This window comes from Capra hircus, chromosome 11 (genome assembly GCF_001704415.2).
Source record: "Capra hircus breed San Clemente chromosome 11, ASM170441v1, whole genome shotgun sequence".
In the NCBI taxonomy this organism is placed as follows: domain Eukaryota; kingdom Metazoa; phylum Chordata; class Mammalia; order Artiodactyla; family Bovidae; genus Capra; species Capra hircus.
This window is the reverse complement of record NC_030818.1, coordinates 90,534,075-90,556,206: the sequence shown is the minus strand read 5'-3', so window position 1 is coordinate 90,556,206 and position 22,132 is coordinate 90,534,075. Positions and strand designations below refer to the sequence as shown.

The 22,132-nt window shown below is 47.5% G+C and overlaps 2 protein-coding genes across 2 annotated transcripts; one reads left to right on the top strand and one right to left on the bottom strand.

Moving 5' to 3' along the window:
* Window positions 8,755-10,198, bottom strand: LOC108637093 (basic proline-rich protein-like). The gene is made up of 3 exons (XM_018054727.1): window positions 10,152-10,198; window positions 9,861-10,041; window positions 8,755-9,474 (listed from the first exon to the last, which is right to left on the bottom strand). The coding sequence occupies exons 1-3, from the start codon at window positions 10,196-10,198 to the stop codon at window positions 8,755-8,757; spliced, it is 948 nt and encodes a 315-aa protein (XP_017910216.1).
* SOX11 (SRY-box 11) lies at window positions 10,088-11,629 on the top strand. Its single transcript, XM_018055704.1, has one exon. It carries the CDS (start codon window positions 10,197-10,199, stop codon window positions 11,562-11,564), a length of 1,368 nt encoding a protein of 455 aa, XP_017911193.1. The 5' UTR covers window positions 10,088-10,196; the 3' UTR covers window positions 11,565-11,629.

Here is a 22,132-nt window from a genome sequence, read left to right as displayed (position 1 = left end):
AAACAAGGATAGGCCTGTATGCGTTACCTTTAAATGAAAGAAGAAAAAAACAATAAATACCATAAAGTTACTGGAGTCACAATGAAGTGAACATATTTAAAATATGAGTCTGCAAGTATCAGAAACGTGATTTAAGAGAATAAAACCCAAATAATGTCCCCTAGTTTACGAATTCTGTGAGAATGATGAGCTTAGTCATGTATAAACTATTAAGTGGTAAGAAGCAGGCAGGAAGTCATCCGGTCTGACTTGTCCGGTGCATGAGGAACCAATATCCAGGGTGGTGCCAACCGGCCTGGAGGTCACACAGGTCATCACTGCCAGTGATGGAGAGGCAGCTCCCCCTGATCCGGGATGCAGCCCCCGTGCTCGGCCCCCACAGGTGTCTCTCCAAAGGAAGGAGACATGCCAGTCCTCTCACTGCCCATCCTCCACCACCCCTGCCAGGAGACACCCTCTATTCCATTTCTGCAGCAGACAGCTCCGGTGATGATGAGCAGAGGCAGGTGGGTTCCTGAAAGCACTTTTCAAGGAGAGGGACTAAAGCCATCCCCTCCACTCCAGCTGTCTCACTCCACTTCTTGTCTGTGCTATGATTATCGAAAATTTGTACTGCCTGCAGCTCTGCCCATCCCATGTGTGTATGTTAGTCACCCAGTCGTGTCTGACTCCTTGCAACCCCATGAATTGTAGCCCACCAGGCTCCTCTGTCCATGGAATTTTCCGGGCAAGAATACTGGAGTGGGTTGCCATTCCTTTCTCCAAGGGATCTTCCCAACCCAGACATTGAACCCGTGTCTCCTGCCACTGCAGGCAGATTCTTTATCATCTGAGCCACCAGGGAAGCCTGCCTATATCACGGAAATCACACCAACACTATGAACGTTTCAAGGCCAAAGAAAAGAATCTTAGGTATAGCAAAGGAAAAAAGATGAGACAGAAAAGGAGAGAGAGAGACTGTGAGAGAGACAGAAAGCACGCAGCAGTGTCTGGAGAGACAGTGAGACAGAGAGAGCAATCTATTCAGCAAGGGCCAGAAAAGAAAACAGCCATAGACGCCCGAGTTCAGGAGTCAATTAAGGAAAGATTTAGCTGATTATGGGGCTCGTGGAGGGAGGGAGATGCTGCGCAGGCCACAGCTAAGTTGCATAGTCAGAGAGTCATGCTGGACGTCACCTCACCACATCCAGACTGGAGAACAGAGGTGTGGCATCTGACACAACTGATGATCTCCCCTCCCCAGTCGGTCCCTGCAGGCATCTCCCTCTGCAGCAGCACCGGCCGCTTCCTGGAAATGGACAAGATGCTCACCTGCAAGACAGCCATTGGCTCTGTCCCTTCCCCCGGGGAGACATCGCCGAAAGTAATGACACAGCATAGCTCTGGACACGGATGTTTTCTCTAAGATGAGATTAAGGCACATCACCCAAGGCAGTACTCATGTGTGAAGAAATCAGATTGGAGGAATTTTAAAACAGTCCTTTCAAAATTATCCATCCATTGTATTTTTTTTACACTTTATTTTACACTCCTATAAACATGTGCACATACAACCGTATACATCATCTTCCTGAGGATGAAAGACAAGGATGCTGATACAAAAGGGAGTGGAGTCAGTCTAGGAGAGTAGCAGAGGGCAGACAGTGGTCCTTTCTCCTCTCCTTTCAGACCCCAACTCCAGGCAGGCACTCAGGCGTGTGTGCCGTGCTCCTATCTCTCTCTTTTGTTCAGACCGTAAAGGATCAGCATAATGTGCAGAAGCCATCTTCCTGCCCCCTCCCCACCTCTGTGTTTCCCTTCCTGGAGCTCCATGTCTGCAGCTGGAGAAGACCCGCCACTGAGAGCAGTCAGCGTAACAGGGCAGTTCTGCTGACACTAAAAACACGTGCTTTTAGGAAACAGTTATTCACCTTCTTTATAAAATCCCTGGGGTACCCAGTTGAATGCCTTTTCCAGAGCAGGTTCTCGAAAAAGAAAGAAAAACAGTTGGATTAATATACTTTAAATGAAAATAAAGTTTGTTTAAATTGCCAAAGAAATCAAGTTCTAGCAAATGTCTGGTTAATAGGACCCGTGCAAACATGTGAAAATACTTTATCTGGAACCACAAACATCCCTCCCGTAGTTAAGAGTCACTTGTATTTGCGCAGAGTGTGCCGAGTTGCAGTGTAAAAAGTATTTCATATAGCAGGTCCTTGTCCAGATGCAACTGGAAGCCACTGCCCTGTGCTGACCACCCTAGCACTTCTCTGTGATCACGTTAACTGTGAAACAGATGAAGCTGGAGAGGCAGGAGGAGAAGACACTCACAGGCCTTAGTCGAATCGCGGAGGGGAGGGAACTTCACTCAAGGGGGAGGGGACTTTGCTCAAGGGTGAAGGGCTTCCGGCACATGAAGTTGGGAAAGTCCTGTGTCCACGTTTTGTGCCAGAAGGAAAGGCCTGGCTGCAGTGCAGGAACAGGGGGGCCGGGGTTTGGAGTCTGTGATAAAGTTCCACTGGAGTGTAGAGAAGAGCCTACACAGGCACAGTGATGGGAGAAATGCACACGATGGAATAGATTCAGAAGAGATTTAGAGTGAAAACCGAGCTTACCAGTGTATGTGAACACGTATGAAAACTCATCCACTCAGTGGACATCCATAGAATAACATTCCAGGAACTCTTTCAGATATTGGAGCATAAAATGTTAGAATAATGACCATAACACTAAGGGCACAGGCTCTGTTCTAGACTCTTGTGTTTGATAATCACAACACTTCTGCAAGGTGGCTACTATTATCCCATTTCATAAATGAGGAAACCGAAGTCCCGGAGGGGTGAAGGAACTTAATGAGAAAACACTCTCAAGTGAATGAGAAGACAAGCCACAGACTTGGGGGAAATGTCTGCAAAAGACACATGAAAAACAATTGCTGTCTAAGACATACAAAGCACTCTTAAAACTCAACGATAAAAAAATGAACAACCTGATTCAACAATGAGCATAAGCTCTGAAAGGACACCTCATCGGAGGAGACATCCTGATGTCAATTAAGCATCTGAAAAATTGCTCCATATCATATGTCATCAGTTCAGTCAGTTCAGTCGTGTCTGACTCCTTGCAACCCCATAGACTGCAGCATGCCAGGCTTCCCTGTCCATCACCTACTCCCGGAGTTTGCTCAAACTCATGTCCATTGAGTCGGTGATGCCATCCAACCATCTCATCCTCTGTCATCCCCTTCTCCATCTGCTTTTAATCTTTCCCAGCATCAGGGTCTTTTCCAATGAGTCAGGTCTTCGCAGCAGGTGGCCAAAGTATTGTAGTTTCAACTTCAGCATCAGTCCTTTCAATGAACACCCAGGACTGATTTCCTTTAGGATTGACTGATTTGATCTCCTTGCAGTCCAAGGGATTCTCAAGAGTCTTCTCCAACATCACAGTTCAAAAGCATCAGTTCTTCGGCACTCAGCTTTCTTTATGGTCCAACTCTCACATTATACAGGACTCCTGGAAAAACCATAGCTTTGACTAGACGGACCTTTGTTGGCAAAGTAGTGTCTCTGCTTTTTAATATGCTATTTAGGTCTGTCATAGCTTTTCTTCCAAGGAGCAAGCATCTTTTAATTTCACGGCTGCAGTCACCATCTTCAGTGATTTTGGAGCCCAAGAAAATAAAGTCTGTCACTGTTTCCATTGTTTCCCCATCTATTTGCCGTGAAGTGATTGGACCAGATGTCATCAGATAAATGCAAATTAAAACAACAACGAGATACCACCACACACCTATGAGATCTGTTAAAATCCAAAACACTGGCAACATCAAATGCTGGTGAGGATGTGGAGAAACAGCAACTCTCATTCATGGCTCATGGGAATGCAAAATGGTAGCCGTTTTAAACATATTCTTACTATTTGATCCAGCAGTCATGACCATTGGCACTTACTCAAAAGAAGCAAAGACTTATGTCCACACAAACCTCTCTGGACACTTTTGTGTGCAAGTTTGATAAATTGCTTCATTTGTGTCTGACTCTTTGCAACCCTATGGACTGTAGCCTGCCAGGCTCCTCTGTCCATGGGATTCTCCAGGCAAGAATACTGCTCTCCTCTGGGAGATCTTCCCAACCCAGGGACTGAACGTGCATCTCCATCTCTTGCATTGCAGGCAGATTCTTTACCACTGAGCCACCAGGGAAGCCCCTATGAATTTTTATATCAGTTTTAGTCATAATTACCAAAACTTGGAAGCAACCAAGCTAGCCTTAAGTAAGTGAATGGATAAATACACTGTGGTACATCCATACAATGAAATATTTAGTCACAAATAAAAAAGAATAAGCTGTCAAGTCATGAAAAGACATGGAGGAACTTCATATGCCCGTCACTAAAAAGAGTCCATTCTGAAATGGAAATGGTTACCTACCATATGATTCCAACTATACAATATTCTGGAAAACAAAAACTATGAAACCAGTAAAAAGACAGCAGTTGCCAGGGGCTGGAGGGAGGAGAATGAGGAAGGTTTTTACAGTGAAACTTCTGCCAGATACTGTAATATGGATACATGTCATTATCTCTTTGTTAAAACCTAAGGAAATATGACTCCAAGAGCAAACTCTAATGTAAGCTATGTACTTCAGGTGATTGTAATGTGTCAGGGCAGGTCCATCACTTTATCTGGTGGGGGATGTCCATAGTAGGGAAGGCTGTGCATGTGTGGGGACACGGAATATTGGGGAATCCTTTGTACTCTCCACTCTATTTTGCTGTAAAGCTAAAACTGCTCTCAAAAAATAGTCTATTTAAAAAAAAATAATACACAGCTCCTATGATTAATAAAAAATACATTAATTTCAAAAGCAGTTTATATAATTCTTTTGCTATTATTAAATAAAACTCAGGGAAGTACATGATGAGATCCATCAGTTTAAAAAAAAGATGCTGGAACCAGAATATTCCATCCAAGACAGAATATTCTGAGCATTAGCTCTCAAAAACTCAGTGTTTTATAAACTCCAAAAGCACAGCCCTAATAGGTGAATTTGGTGGGTTTTAGCCAACATTGCTTAAAGAAATAGCCTGAACTAAGGAGAGAGAGTGATTTGACATCAATATTTGATATTGACACCTTGGTTTCTATAAGATATGTACTGGCCACTATGTAAAATCCAGTTTTGTAAGTTTCAGAGTTCCCGTCCTATGCCAACCCTGCTGGGACTGCTCCTGCTTTAATGGAGCGTACCCTCTGGCTGGGTGATTCAGGGAATAAACAAGCGAGAATGCAAGAAAATCTTAACTTTAGAGGTGTGATGGGCCAAGCAGGGTATTGACAAGTTCTTGGCAGCCTGTTTCCTGGGTGACGGGCACTGCACCTGAGGTCTGAATGTTGTGAATGCCCTTCACATGCAGAAATCTGGTGATGGAAAAGTTTCAGGTGGGTAGGACAATGCCAGGGCAAAGCGTCATGAGAAGAATGAGGTGATTTGGAGAGGGAGGCAGGAGTCCGATCATGCCGACTTGTGGAATTCTTTGAGACAGAAGTCATCACCTTATAAAGACCTCAGTATTTAAGTAAGTGTATCTAGTAATGATTCTGAGATGGTGTCCACATTCTATTTTAGTGAATGTGTATGTCCTGGCAACGAACATTCCACCAGGGGCTTCCTTTGTGGCTCAGATGGTAAAGAATCCGCCTGCAATGCAGGAGGCCTGGGTTAGATCCCTCGGTCAGGAAGTTCTCCTGGAAAAGGGAACAGCTACCTACTCCAGTATTCTTGCCTGGAGAATTCCATGGACAGAGGAGTCTGTTGGGCTATTGTCCATAGGGTCGCAAAGAGTTGGACACAACTGAGAGTAAATATGATGTTGGGGTAAGTTTCACCAAGGTAGGAAATATATGAAAAGCGTCAGTGAAGAGCAAAGTGTGTGTGTGTGTGTGTGTGTGTGTGTGTGTGTGTGTGTGTGTGTGCGCGCGCGCACCTGGAAATTAGGGTGAGTTCAATTTATACCCAGCTTCCCAGGTGGCACTAGTGGTAAAGAACCAGCCTGCCAATGCAGGAGACATAAGAGATGTGGGTTTGATCCCTGGGTTGGTAAGATTCCTCTGGAGGGAATGTTTGAATGCCAATGGGAATGGCAACCCATTCTAGTACCCTTGCCTGGAGCATCCCATGGACAGAGGAGCCTGGTGGGCTATGGTCCTTGGGGTTGCACAGAATCTGACAGGACCGAAGTGACTTAGTGCACTCGCACACATCATGTCTGAGGGACACACAAAAGGGAGGCCCCGTAAATGGAAGATATTCAGATCCAAACTCAGGATTTAAGTCTGATGTAGATGAATCAGAAGAGCCCAGGACTCACCTTGGGAGAGAGCAGGTCCAGGCAGAGAAGGGAAGAGCCGTTCTGCGCAGCGTGCTCTCAGCAATGGAGACAGGCATGGAGTGGGATATGTCTAAAAATGGCATGTTCCTTTCAGTGAGTCGGGTATTCACGCAGTGATATTTTTAGTGTGTTATTTACTTAGCAAAATGTTTCTTCTTCAAAGGAAAGAGGAACATGTCATATTCGTCCTAATTGCGTTTTAGTTATGTTGAGAGATTCTGTAGCATACTTTACCCTCTTAAGCAACAATTCTTATACATTTTTCGATAAAGATGCAATAACCACAGAAAATCATCATTTGTAGCTCTGATGATCAAAAATAAATCTTAAGTCTCTGAGCATTAAGTATATACCCAGCAATGTTTATTCTTAGTAAGAAGACTGCATCCCTCACTTCTAAACAAGTGCATACATAGGTGGATGTACAAACAAATAGGACATGCATATTCACTATTAAAAGAGAACACAGATGCATCTAATCTTGAGGTAAATTCATTGTTTTTAAAAAAACAGCAGATACATTTCTGTTTTACCAAATTAGACTTCCAAGAGGTGTATCATTAGAGAAGGCCACAGTTTTTGTTGCCTAAAACTCTTCTAAATACTTGGGTACTGCTGGTGTTGCAAACCTCCGTTTTTCATGAGTAAATACTCTTCCTGAGAGAAATGTACGAGTCTCAAACATGTTCCCATTTCTTTTTTTTTTTTTTAATGATATACTTATTTAAGAAACCAGCAGAAAGCATAGAGAGAAGTTATTTAATTTTCTTTTCTTTTCCTCGATCCTAGTCCTCAGTAAATTAGCTAACATTGAACGTGTAGGGTGGATCCATGTTACAAAACAGCAATCTAGTTAATCCTCCTGAAAACTGTCTTGCCTTGCCTATGGCAGGGAGGGTGAAATCTGCTCTTCCACATTCCTGTGCACACCAGCAACGCCCCCCTCCCCATGTCTGTTTACTGAAAGACTCCTCAAATCACAGGGCTTTCTCTCACCCACTCATCTCTACTTATCCTTCCCAGTCCTTTTTGCCTAATAACCAACCCCCTTCCTCAAGCTTTATCTTCCCCCAAAATGGCCATCTTTGCACAGAAATTACACTTCTTATTTGAAAGAGTAAATTTTACCTTATATTTCCTCTAAGAAGATCACCACATTGTAAGAATAAATCCTATTATTTTACAGCCCTCACATAATTCTCATTCTAAGATTAAACCTAATTTTTAAAAATTGAAAAAAAAATAGATGCTTTAAGAATATGAATTCGGCTTACTTGTTATATTCCCAGGGATAGATTTTAGGAGTCTCTGTAACAAAGGCAAAGAGAAATGAGAAAATAAAAGCCCAAAATGTTTTCACGTAAGAAGTTAAACCTGATTTTTTGCTATTTAATGAAAAATGTACATCAATATTGAATTTGCAAAGATTTTTCAGATTCATTCTCTTTCTAAAATGCTAGGTGCCCTCCTAATTTGCCTGAAAATATTGCAAGGAGCTAAATTATTTCAAGCCCTTCAGCTGAAGTGTGGGGTTGCAGCCGGGGTAGGGTCGCCACCCAGGCCACCCCACCCTCCTGTGGTGCTCCCAACGACTGGAATAGCTGGGAAACCTGTGAGGCTAGAGAAACACAAGATGCAGTGAGGGGGGCGGGGAGATGAATTTCCACACACTGCTTTGGGTTTCAGACGTCTCCAGATTTCAGGTTAACCCATAAGAAAGACTGTCAGTTCTTTCGGTCCCTCTGGCCCTTTAAAAAATAAACTGCCAGTTGTATTGGCCTGAATATCACAAGTATTTGATGCAATGTGTTTGTTTGGTTTTTTTTCTTTAGGATGGACGAAGGGGGGAGGGTATGGCCACGATGATTTAAAAAAAAAGCATCTGTGAAAAAATGGTACCCTGCTACTAAGGACGTCAGACAAGCTGCAATGCTTAGGTAATGCAGTCTTCTTCTCGCAGACAGAGCACCTGAAAGGAAGCAGGTTTGGCTAATTTTACTAGTCCTAAGCAGCTGACTTTTCTTGTGAAATCCTCAGGGCGGTATCTCGGGAACTGTTCAAAGTTGCCAGCTCCCAACGCCTGGAGGGTGTGAAGACCGGGATGACGACAGAGACTGGAAAAGAAGGCGGCGGTGTCCTCTTAATTGCCCCCAGAATATCCAAGGATGGTTAACAGGGACCAAACACAGATACACACACAAAGAAACACGGCTTCGGAAGGAGCGGCGCGAGACAGACGGGGCGCGGGGCTGGGACATCAGCTTGGCCTGCACGCCGCGTTCCGGTCCTCCGGGCGGTCGGTCCCACCTTTTCATGGGAAAAGAGGGAATATTTCGACCTGAAACTTGGAGTGCTCCCGTTTTCTCTTGGGTCTGGGTTGTTCAGCTACACTAGCGAGTGATCCAGAAGGCGTGCTAGCTCCTTGCTCGATTTCAGGACGAGGCTGCTCTGGGGGCGGGGGGGCGCTGGGAGGTAGGGGGTCGAGACAGGGGGAAGGGGACAAAGGAAGGGGGGATGGGAGGGCGCGGGGCGCGCCGCAGGGCTGAGACGCAGCTCTGCGTCCGGACCGGGTTTGGAACCAGCCCGGGGAAGGGGCCCGATCGCCGGCCAAAGGACTGGCCGGGCCGAGCCCCAAGGACCGTTACTCCGGGCTCCATGGGGGGCCGGGGCGCAGAGGGGCCCGGCGCCGCCAAACGCGCACCGTGCGGCGCGTCCCAACGCGGGGAGGAGGGGAGACAGCCGCGGGAAAAGGGCCAAACTGAAAGCGCCAACCGGGGAGAGGGGCTCCCGCCGGCCGGGCTTTAAAGGGATGTCTCGGCCTTGGAGAAAGGGAGAGAAAGGAGGGGAGCGCCCACGTGCCCGGGGAAGGCGGTTGTGTCCAAGCGCCACCTGCCGTCGGCCGGGGGGCTCGGCGGGCTCCCCGCTCCCCTCGGGGGAGCAGCAGCAGCGGCGCCCACCCTCCCCCTCCCGGGGCCCGACCGCCGATCGTCGCCCCTGCCCCCGCCCGCTCGGGCTGTGCGCGTGCCCGGGCGTGCCCCCGCGGGGCGGGAGCGCGCCTGGCCGGCTCACCCCCACCGGCCTCCGGGGTGGGCGGGTGGTGGGGGACTGGGCACAAAGGGGCGCCGGGCCCCTCCCCGGACCCGGTGTGCTCGGTTTGCTCCGACGCTGGGACTGGCTCGGTTCGGCCCTCCCGCCGGGACGGGCGCGGCTCTCGAGCGTACCGGGGAGAGGGGCGCCTCGGTGCACACACACGAATTTTTTTTTTTTTTAAAGAACACTTTTCGAGACCTGCCTCCTCCTCCTCCCCCTCCCCCACCCCATCTTTGCAGCCCGGGGGCGGGGACGGGGCGGGGCTGCCGAGTTAATCAAGGCTGCGGGGCGGAGCCGGCCCCGGCCATTGGCTGGCCCGCGGGGTGACGTCACCCCGATGACACCCTGATAACTAGTTGGGAGAGAGCCCTCAACTTTTTGCAGAAGGAGCGCGCGCGCGCCTGGGAGTTGCGTGGGGTCCGGCGCCCGCGGCGGGAGCCAGGAGCCGGAGAGAAAGAGAGAGGGGGTCCCCGGGCTGCTCCGACCACCGCCGCCGCCGCCGCCGCCGCCTCCTCTCGCGTCGCGGGCCGCAGCTGCCCCGCGCGCGGGCGGCCCCGAGTCTCCGCAGCCACTGTGTGCAGACTGGAAGGGGGGGCGGGGGGGAGGGGGGGAGCCGCGGACGCGGGGTGCCCAGGACTTTGCAACTTGCCCGGGAAGGTGGAGGGCCGAGCGGGGGAGGGGGAGCCCCGCACGAGACCGAGCGGCCCGGGTGGGAGCGCCCAGCCCCGCCGCGGATCATGGTGCAGCAGGCCGAGAGCTTGGAAGCGGAGAGCAACCTGCCCCGGGAGGCGCTGGACACGGAGGAGGGCGAATTCATGGCTTGCAGCCCGGTGGCCCTGGACGAGAGCGACCCGGACTGGTGCAAGACGGCGTCGGGCCACATCAAGCGGCCTATGAACGCGTTCATGGTGTGGTCCAAGATAGAGCGCAGGAAGATCATGGAGCAGTCGCCGGACATGCACAACGCCGAGATCTCCAAGAGGCTGGGCAAGCGCTGGAAAATGCTGAAGGACAGCGAGAAGATCCCGTTCATCCGGGAGGCGGAGCGGCTGCGGCTCAAGCACATGGCCGACTACCCCGACTACAAGTACCGGCCCCGGAAAAAGCCCAAGATGGACCCGTCGGCCAAGCCCAGCGCGGGCCAGAGCCCGGAGAAGAGCGCGGCGGGCGGCGGCGGCGGCGGGAGCGCGGGCGCGGGCGCGGGCGGCGGCGCCAAGACCTCCAAGGGCTCGAGCAAGAAATGCGGCAAGCTCAAGGCCCCCGCGGCCCCGGCGGCCGGCGGCGCCAAGGCGGGCGCGGGCAAGGCGGCGCAGCCCGGGGACGGCGGCGGCGCGGGCGACGACTACGTCCTGGGCAGCCTGCGCGTGAGCGGCGCGGGCAAGACGGTCAAGTGCGTATTCCTGGACGACGACGAGGACGAAGAGGACGACGAGGACGAGCTGCAGCTGCGGATCAAGCAGGAGGTGGACGAGGACGACGACGAGCCGCCGCCGCACGCGCAGCTCCTGCAGCCGCCGGGCCAGCAGCCGCCGCCGCCGCCGCTGCTGAGACGCTACAGCGTCGCGAAAGTGCCCGCCAGCCCCACGTTGAGCAGCGCGGCCGAGTCCCCCGAGGGCGCGAGCCTGTACGACGAGGTGCGGGCCGGCGCGGCCTCCGGCGCGGGGGGCGGCAGCCGTCTCTACTACAGCTTCAAGAACATCACCAAGCAGCACCCGCCGCCGCTGGCGCAGCCCGCGCTGTCGCCCGCGTCCGCGCGCTCCGTGTCCACCTCCTCTTCGTCCTCCTCGTCCAGCGGCGGCGGCGGTGGCGGCGGCAGCAGCAGCAGCAGCAGCAGCAGCGGCGGCGAGGACGCCGACGACCTGATGTTCGACCTGAGCTTGAATTTCTCCCAAAGCGCGCACGGCGCCGGCGACCAACAGCTGGGGGGCGGCGCGGCGGCCGGGAACCTGTCCCTGTCGCTGGTGGATAAGGATTTGGATTCGTTCAGCGAGGGCAGCCTGGGCTCCCACTTCGAGTTCCCCGACTACTGCACGCCCGAGCTGAGCGAGATGATCGCGGGGGACTGGCTGGAGGCGAACTTCTCCGACCTGGTGTTCACGTATTGAGAGGAGGGGTGGGGTGGGGGCGCCCCGTTCTCGCTCTTTTTTCTCTGGCGGGTGCAGAGCAGGGTTCCTTGGGAGGAAGTCGTGGTGGTCGTGATGATGCTGGTGATGATACAAGGTTTTGGTGTCGACGGTGATGGCGGTAGGGTGGAGGGGCGAGAAGAAGATGCTGATGTTGATATGATGTCGTGACACAAAGAAATTGGAAAGATGCTGAAAATTTTGGTGGAGTTCAAGTGAAATGAGTAGTTTTTGAAACATTTTACCTGTCCTTTTTTTGTCCCCCCCCCCCCCAACCTCCTCTCCCTTCCTCGATCGTGTCTCAAGGTAGTTGCATACCTAGTCTGGAGTTGTGATTTTTTTTTTCCCCCCCTCAAATGTGTTTTTGTAATTACTGTTTCTTTTTTTCCCTGAAATTCGCGATGGCAACAAAGGCGGAGGGGACGGGGCGGGGGAGGGGAACGAGGACCCGCTCCGGAAGGCGCTGTTTGAAGCTTGTTGGTCTTTGAAGTCTGGAAGACGCCTGCAGAGGACCCTTTGGCAGCACAACTGGGGAGTTGGTTGGAGATTTATTTTATTTTATTTTATTTTTTTCTTAAGAGATCTTAAGAACTGGTGAATTTTTTTTAAAAAAAATACAAACACAAAAACAAAAAAGGGACCATGGCAAATTTTTTAATTTAATTTTATTTTTTTGGAGGGAGAAAACTGATGTCTTCTATGCATCCGATTCTTAACAAAACTGCAGGGAGCTTGAAAAAATGCAGACTGTACAAACGCTTACAAAAAAAAAAAACTGTGAACTGACTTAAGATCAGAGTTTACTTTTCAGATCAAATTGTTTATGGTTTTACAAATGTGATTTCTACTTGCCAACTTTTTTTTGGTAACTTGTTCCCTTATACCTCCTTGATTGAATACCAGGCAGCCTAGACCTCAGTACAAAAGGTATTGAAACATTTTTGATACATAACAGACCTCAGTCTTTTTTAAAAATTAATATATTTTCAGGCGTATTTTTGTACAGTGAAAAGGGAACATTCTTGCTGTGTTTTTTCAGTAAGACTTTCAGGCACTTCTTCCCTTTTGATTTCTTTTTTCCTCTTTTTTTTTTTTTTTTTTTTTTTTTTAGCATGCAAGTATGTTGGTACGTTATGTCCTGGTTTAAAAAGGATTAAAATTTTAAAATAATCCTTGCATCTAAAGGCCTTGTGGTTAAAAAAAAAAAAGCAAACTTTTTTTGTACAGCTATAGTAGAGATTTGTTCAATATTTGTAGGTAAAGATTTATTGAAAACGGTGATATAGACCTCAGAGCTGTTATCTTAGTTTAAAGATTGTATATGTACTGTACTATAGTAGGACTTTATGTATCTCATACGCTGTGATATGTGGATGGGGCCCCAGATGGAAGGTTTGAAACTGGATTCTCGATTTTTAGCAAAAAGAAAAAGGCACATAGTTTAAAAAGTTTCTCATTTTGTGCAATATAATCTAAATAAAGTACAGACCATCTGCATATTTTGTAGCAAATGGTGGCAAAGCAGACTCAATGCACTGTCTACATCATTGCCTGTTTTTTTTTTTTTTTGTTTGTTTTGTTTTTTTTTTTTTTTGGTGCTGGAAGTCTGTATCTTGACAATTTTAATAAATCAGCTGGAACTGATAGAAACTCGCATCGCCCATGGTCTCTATGGAAGTCCTACTGGCGGTGGTGTCGCAGGGCATTCAGAGACGAGGCCCTTGTACGCGCGGGTGGGAAGGTGGCACCCTTCCCATATTCTCCGGGCTTCGACTGGAAGTGCTAAATGGCTGGCCAATTCCTCGCTTCTCTTTTTCTGTGGCTGGTTAGGCAAACCCGGGGCGGAGGATTCTTTTCTCTCGGCCTTCCTTTCACTTCCCCCTTTGCAACCCCATTTCCTTTCTCACCTCCTCTTCCGCGAGTCCCACCCTTCTCTCCCTGCCCATCCGGACGGCGGGCGGGTGGCACGGGCACCGGGCCGGGCGGGGGTCAGCCTTTTCGGCCAGGGGCCGCGTCGGGGCTGCGCGTCGCGGTAACCCGCGCCCTTGGGTGGCCAGCGCAGGGCGCGCGCGGATGCTCGCTGTTCTCCCTCCTTAGAGGCGGGGGACAGCCGTTTCCAATTTTGAATTTTTTTTTTTTTTCTCGACGCTGCATGTCCGCCTGTGCGCTGGTGGGAAGCGCTGCTACAGTTCTGGACCGCGAGCGGTGACCGGCGCTGGGGCGTGGTGGTCGGTGTTGAGTCTCTTTTCGGCGTCGCCGGGAGAGCGGGGCGCGGTGGGCCCGAGGCTGGGGAAGGAGCGCGCGGAATGCTGGCCTAGGGCGGCGGGAGGAACGGGGCACGGCCACCGGAGAGTCTGTGCGGGGGGAGCTGGCCGGGGTGGGGGGGGGGCGGCGGGATGCGGGTGGTGCGTGTAACCAAGGGCGCCTGGGCGGCGGCGGGGGACCCCAAAGACAGGCCCCGGGTCCTGGGCGCCTGGCTTTATCCCCGCGGACGACGCGCGCGCCTCGGCGCCGCGCCCTGGGGCCTGGAGACGCGCGAGAAGACCCGCGCCGGGGCCGCGAGGCCGCCGAGCTGCGGGGATGAGCGGGAAAGCCCACCCGGGCCCCCGGCTCCAGGGTCGCGCGCCGGCTCCAGGGCCGTCCTGGAGATGGCCGGGGGCAGGGGGGCTCCTAGGTGGTTCGGCCCTTGCCGAGCTCTCCGTGAGGGGCACCGTTTGCCTGGCCCGTCGACTCCCGCTCCCCCACTCTCGTTTCCCCAGACCCGGCCGCCTGTGTCAGGGAGTCTTCGCGGCGGGCCCGGCTGGCAAGCGCCGCCCGGCACGCGCGCCCCTGGCCCCGCGCCCTTTCGGTGCCTTCGACCCCTCTTTCCCCGGGGGGCGCGCCGAGGGAGGCAGGGAGGCTGCGCGGAGGCCGCGCCGGGGCCCGAGCGCCAACCTCAAGCTCTGCCTCCGAGAGAGCGGGCGCCTGCAGTGGGGGAGGTTTGCAGTGGCTCATTGAAACTAGGTTCAAAATCACCACTACTCTCTTGGGTCACCTACTGCAATGATTTACCAAGGTTTGGTCTCCGTTTTTATCGAGATGCTGGCGAGATGAATGCTCCACGCATTGCCGGGAGCTGCTAGGCCAGGGGCGCGCGGGCACCCTTCCAGCCTGGCTTCCTTCTCCCCTGCCTCTAGGGCCCCGTCCCTGCCTGTTTGGCCTCCCCCGGCCTCCCTCCTCTTCTCAGCGAGTCTCCACCCCGGCCCCTACCCCCTGGGATGCGAAGCCAGCAAGCTTTGGCCGTAGATGGACACATTTCTTTTCTGTGGCTGTTCATTTCTAGAAATCATGAGATTTCCGTAGAACACTTGGGAGGAGAAAGGGCTGAGGGTGTTAAATAACAAGGTTCTCAACATTAGAACTGGATCTCTGGAATTGTTTACCTCCCCCCCCGCCCCCCCTCCCAAATGATAAGACTGATGTAGTCGTTGGTGGGACATTTATTTTAGCCACGAGTAATTGAACCAGCGGTTTACAATTGACGCTTCTCTGTGCTGGGAATTTTACATGGTGGCCCTCTGCTGCAGTTCTAAAACTTGTTGAAAACACAAACCCATTCATAAAATTGAGTCGATGTACTTGGAAAACCTGAAAACTTTGCATGTATTTTATGTTTCAATCATAGATGAATCGGACATTTTCTGTGGTGAGGTAGAAACTTTGCAGTAGTAACATGTAATGATTTGGCTTCAGAATGGAAAAGCATAGTCTGGATGAAAATTTTCAAAAAGTTATGTAGCCTAAGTTCTTGATAGTAAAAGAAGAAAAAAAAATAGAGATCGGCGATCTAAAATTAAAAACCTGTTAGAACTCAGGACAGGCGCTTGAATGCGCTTTTAACAATATTTAAGGCTGTTTTGATGAATGCATTGTGAAAATCATTCTTAATTCTTTATTGAATGTCTAAAACATAATATAATACACAAGGTATTCTTGCCACTGGATAGTCTTCAATAAAAGTTTAATTGCATTTTTTTGGTCTCTTAAGTAAGTCTTATTTTGAACTAAGCATTAACAGAATATTTTTAAATAGTAAGGGGGGAGGGGGGGAGGGATGCCTAGTGCACTGCAGCTTAGTCAGTGGGTATCCTGCTGTTTGTAAGTTGTTCACAGATTTAGGATGGCATTTTACTAAGATTTCCATCTTAAAGAACTTGAACCAGCATTCTCTTATTCTTTAAACTGTGGAAATAATCTTCCAGTTTTTACACTCTGATATGCATCCTTTTATTAAAAATATATAATGCTAATGAAGGCAGTGTATTTAAACTGTGCTTTGCAAATATTATGTATGTTATGAATGACTACGGTCACAGGGCAAATTATTTGTTAGATCCTTTGGGGGGAAAAATCATTAAAACCATTTTGAGCAGAGATGTTTCATTTTAATGTTAATTGAGAGGAAGGGATTTAAATATGCATGTATATAGCAGTCAGGATCACTTAGGGTTCTTTTTTTTTTTTTCTTTTCGAAAGAAAAAGACTCAAACAGCAAGACTTGTTTTTCCCTTGTCTGGGAGTTGGAACCAGAGTCATTTGCTATTGGTACACTTTGAGAAACTTACGCTTGTTTTTCTCTTCAGAATTTAAATGACTTTTGAAAGTAATCTGAGAAATAAAGCAAATAAGTTGCTCTTTTTTAAAGTAGTCATTCAATATAAATATATTATATCAATCTTAACTTTTTTATTCTCTGATATGATTAATAATATGTATATTCTTACTTTTTCTTCTAATGGGCATATGTATCCTTGTGAACACTTTATAGAGAGGTTTTCTTGGACTCTCCCATTTATAGAATCTTTATACTCTTTTACTGTGGTCCCCTGCTTTTAACAGATTTCTGAGGCCAATATATTTGTGCTTTTTTCTTATGTAGGATGACCAGCGAAAATAGTTTACTGAGTTGTCAATTTTACCAGTAGATAAGAAACTTTCTTTATTACAGCTTCAGGGAAGATTTTTCAGGATATTTCTCAGTTATTGTAAGGGCCAAATTTTATAAAATTTCATTAGGAATGTCAGTTTCAAATACCCTTTGTATAGCCTAGGCCTGTAAGAATACCAAGACTGAGCCTTATGTATCTAACACGGGAATTCACAAGCTCCCAAAGTAACCGTCTCCATGTAATGACTCTTAGATGTGCTTTTCAGCCATCTGGCTAGTTTAATCATTGGTCCTTTCTCACTGTTCATTTACTGGATTTTTTCTGCCACACCCCCTTTCATCTGATGATCTGGCAAAGTCTGCTCTTTGATAACTCCTTTTTCTTCCCTCTCTGTGGGGCCCTCATTTTCAATCACAATAAAGATTAAACGCAATTTCTTAAACTCAGTTCTCTTCCATTTTACCTTGCTACTGGCTGTTTTCTTGAATCCTAACATAGCTTTTCTTTCTTCCTTTTTTCACTGTAGTTATTTTTTTTAACACTACCTATATCAACTAGCTGCCTAATTAGTTTTATCTCTTCCATGTGGATGCAGTGAGTTTTTAAGAGAATTTCACAAACAAGTAGTTTTTTAGTGAACTTAAACAGAAGTTTAAAGGAGACCTATTTTTATACTCAGTAAAAGCACAAAAGTGCAGAAAGTATACAATGGCTTACAAAGGGAAACATAAGTTCATAATGTTCCATGTATAAAAGTAATACTTTTATTGGGTAGAGATACTCCGAGAAGATTCAATACCTCTGCCAGTGCACAGACAGGACTGTTTTACATGACCCGGGAACTTCTGTTGCAAATGGATCACTTCTGTGTAGAGAAAACAAACCACTAAGAGCAATATGGTCAAGTGGAGATGTGTTTTGACATGAGCGATTGGTGAATTGAGACAACCTGGATGGGCAGACGTGAGGCTTCCTTCTCAATGTTTGATCAAGCTTCTTTTACTTAGTCACATAGACGTGGATTTTCTCTGCTGTGAAAATGACACAGCAGAGCAGTATGACAAGCTGTTGGAAAATGCGTAAAAACAATTCACTCTAGGGTTGTTGAAGTGACTTTGACGCTGACCTTATTTTATTAGACCTATTGTATTTCCTCGTTATAAAAAAAAAGCCACTGGAAATATTGCTAATATGCAACCTAAAGAATTTTGATCAAATAGATATTGACAAAGGGCCCTCTTGACACACATTTCTTCATCCAGCTTCTATTCAGAAACACAGTGCCCTTGGATCACATCGGGCAAAACATTCTATGCCATTACCCTTAATTTCCCATTTTGTCTATTTTTACTCTTGTACATATGTGGTGGGTTTAAGAGTCTTTGGCATTTGTTCCATGACACCCTTTTCTGGAACGGACTGTTTTAGGAAGGAGCCTGCTGTTCCAACGTGGGGCTCCTAGCGGTGGTGGCGTAACAGCGCTCCCTGGAGGCGACCAGGACGGGGCCACCTGACACCCAGAGCAGTTTCCAGCAGGACGCTGCCCAAGTCTGTATTTTCAGAGCCACTCCAGGTTTGGGAGCAGGAAAGTTAAAAAAAAAAAACCCTTTTGTTTAGAAGTCTGAGTGGTTTGCGGAGGGGGGGGGACCTTTATTAGAGTTTGCATGCCAGCGCACGACCAGAGGCTGTGAAACAGAGGGGACTGCTCCCTGAGGCCGGGCGCTGGAGGATGATGTCTGATAGCACTAAGGGGAAAAGGAAATGCATGGCGAAGTCTTGTCTTCTGTACCCTGTCTAGCATGCAGTTTCGTGTGTTAAAACGGTGTATGACATTGCTGTATCAAAGTTGTAAAATTAAGCATTATTTATTGAAAACTATGTATTTTTTTGTAAAAACCTGATCACATAGAGCATATCAGTGGCTGTGCTTGGTGTTTCAATGGAACCAGCTTCTCGCCCCACCCCCTTGGTATGCAGCGCTATTGCTCAGGGTTGAAAATAGTATACCCCAATGTCTCTTTTCAAGAGTTTTTCACAGAGGAATACATTTGTTCAAAAGACTCTAATAAAATTGTGTGATTGATCTGCACTTGTGGTTTTCATGTGGCTTTTTTCCTGTTTTGCATCTTGATAACTACTGCTGAGTTTCTAATGTGTGGTCCTCCATACTGATACTGTGGACAGGTTCTGGAAAGTTCTGAGTGTCAGCCTGGAGAGGAACAGGCCCCCAGAAATGCTTTGGGCAGGTTTGAGAGCTGCTGATGTTGCGAATAAGCATGATAGTAATGTCTTGAGATTTTTAACTGGTCAACTGAGTGAGTCAAAGCATAGACTATAGAAGGGTAGATGGACATGTGTTGTCAGAAATGCTTGAAGTAGAAAATGAAGGAAGAATATCAGGGGCAGTTGCTGCTGTTGAATTCAATACCAGCAAACTCCGTTTCTCTGTCTTTTTCTTTTCTATAACAATTTACAGCGTAAATGTATTTTGACATAGAAATCATTCTGTATTGAGATTCTTGATATAAAATACTTTTATGGAAGCCTGTAAGTGATCCTTGGAACTATTACCAGATTTTTTAAAAGATGTGTTTACATGGTGAGTGTTTGTTGTATATTAAATTTGCTTTTGTAGAAATGTTTGTGTTGTATTGTAACAATTTTCAAGTGCACAACTAACACAATCACACGTAAGTGCTTAGTTACACCAGTTTTCAGTACAAACCAAAGGACAACTCAGTCTCATCATTAGAAAATATAGTCAATGTGTTCACTTCATGAATATCTTAGGAGGTTTTTCACTTTGGTAGAATTTTAGTTTACTTATATTTTAAAGGAAACAAACAAACAAAAAATAGACCCTGTGTGAATGATACCTGGCATAAACATTCCTTGCGATTAATTACTAAAGGATCCTGAATGTGTTTCAAATTCCTCATTGCAACTCCTTGTGCTGTTTGTTACACTCCTTGACTTTCAAGATGTGGGTTTCATAAAAACAGGAAAAAAATAATTAAGCAGTTAAATTATTGAAGAGACATCTATGGCTAAAATATCACTGGTAGGAAAGCATAAAATGTGAAAACTCTGGCTTGGCAAGTGTCCCATTAAATCTAGCCAGGAGTGAAAGGAAGAGGAGATATCCCCTACCTCAGTGATGGCTTATCTGTGAAGGACAGTAGAAAGAGTAACCCTGGACTCAAGGATGAATGACATTCTTGTTGGAAGCTACACTGGTTCTACTTGAAAGGAAATACTTTTATGATATGTATAGCTGGTGAATGGGCCATCACTGAATCTGGATTTTGACATTAGGTCAAGCCCATATAACTTCATTAAAAAATGCGATGCACTTTGATCTTTTTAAACTCGTGGGTATGGAATACGGCCTTAGCAGGGGAGGTCCTATCGCTTTACATTTTTGTCATCTCACAGAACAATTGCATAGCTACAGACTGTTCCCTCTGTGCCCAGACAGAAAGCTAGATCTCATCATAGTCTCTCATACACTGAGTAGACTGAAAAAAATGAGGAGGGATAAGATTCGCCTTTTTGATGTCTCTTTATATGAAAATAATCACCAGTGTATATTTAGCTTGAGTTTACACATCATAGGTGCCAATCGTTTGGAGTACCCATCATTAGCTACTTCTGCTAGCTTGAGCATATTCCCCTTTTCAGCTGGACCTAAAGACCCTGTCTTTCCCAGGGCCCCTGACTGAGGTTAATTTGGCCTAGAGGTCCTCAAACTAAAGGATTGCTCATGGGGACTTCCTTGGCAGTCCAGTGGTTAGGACTATGCTTTCACTGCTGAGGCCCAGGTTCGATCCCTCGTTGGGGATCCCATAAGCCACCAAGCAGCTTGACAAACAGACAAAACACAAGCAAACCCCCCCCCCCCGCCCCGCCCAAGAAGAAACAAAACAGAAAGATCACTCATGGATGAAAGGCTTGCTTCAAACCTGGAACTCATTCTGTCTCTCTCAAGAGTTAAGCTGAACTAATAGAATCCTCCTCAAATTTGGGCTTGAAAAACGCATAGATCTGCTGACTTCTCTGCAGGATTTGAATAGAGGTGGGGAAGGTCTTACATGGCTGGAGTAGGCATTGTAGCTAGAAGGAGGCCAAAAACAAGGGGAAACTGAGAAGCAGAAATGGGAGGCAGAGAAATCCTGAGGGAGAATCCTGTGACCCCTTAGATGGAACTCCACTGCCTGGAGGAGGTGTCCTGGTGGCTGCAGGCCCAGTTCAGTGGGGTTAGCCACAGAAATCAGTGGACGCTGGCAGGCTACTCAATAGTTGATTGTCCACTTTTCTTTACTAAAATGCACACTTTGGTTTGAATCACAATAAGACCAGCTGGAAAGGTAGCGTCCCTTGCAGAGAGGTGCTCTGTGACATGGTTCTGAGCAGGGAGATGTTGCTCAGGCCAGCTCAGTGAGACCTCCAGGAAAACACCTTTACAGGAGGGCATATGGGGTGGTCACATGCCATTCTGCAAAGGCTCCTTCCATTTGGGATGTGAATGTGATGGCTGGAGCCACAGGTATGAGCCTGAAGCAGAGGGAAACGGAATTCCAGAGTCCTTGACCAGCCTGCCAGATCACCCCAACCAGGGCTCAGGTTTGAGTAGGTGGTGGTTACACAGATTTTCTCTTAAATGTGGCCAAACCGAAACCAAATAAACCCCTATTTCTTTGGGATTATTTGAGAGTGTCTGTGTTTCTTTTAACCCAGTGAGAACAACCAAAAGCCGTCCAGATAGCCAGAGGGAGGATAGCATGTTAAATATTGGAAAATGAAAGAGTTTAGTCAAATGCACAAAAGTAAAATAAGTTTTCAAAAATGGTAAAGAGGGAAAGAAAGAAATGTCAAGCATTTCCACAGTCACACAGGACATTGGCTTTACCCTCTGAAATTTTAGATTCATTTTTAAGAAACATCTACATCAAAGATTTGTTTGAGAACGACTTTGCATTTGTAGATACTTACAGCTTTAGGATGGCGCAGCATCCCACATTCATCTTCAGCTCTCAGATGTGTCGGGACTCCTTTGCCAAGAAATAACTCTTCAGGGACCCTGGTCCCCAGCACAGCCTTCCCCACTGTCGTGTTAAATCAGGGCTTATTTCAGTTGGTAGATGTCATCTCAAAACGAAGGGGTCTTCAAATGGTATTCATTCCTATTTTGTCCCTTATAGGTAAAAATTTGATTTTCTAACTTGTCGAATGGTAAAAGTCACAAGCTTAGTGGAGTGAATTCAGGACCTAAAGAAGCAGAAGTGAAGGAGAAGGAGGGGGAGGAGGAGAAGAAAGAAGTGGGAGGGAGAGAAGACAGATTAATAAGGAATCTATAAAGACACACACATATTAATAGCTCAAAACTCTGGGGTCCCCTCGTGAGAGTATAAACAGCTGCACTCAGGTGATTCTGAATGTGTCACTGTGTTCTATCACATTACAAAAATCAGTGTTTATAATAGTGACAGTGAGCCATGAAAAACGTGTTTAAACGGTGCTCATTTGTGACCTATTTAACAAGGCTGGGGAGTATGAGATCATGTCTTAAATATTTCTACTCAACGTCATTTTAAATCAAACCAGAAGGTTCTAGAAGATTCA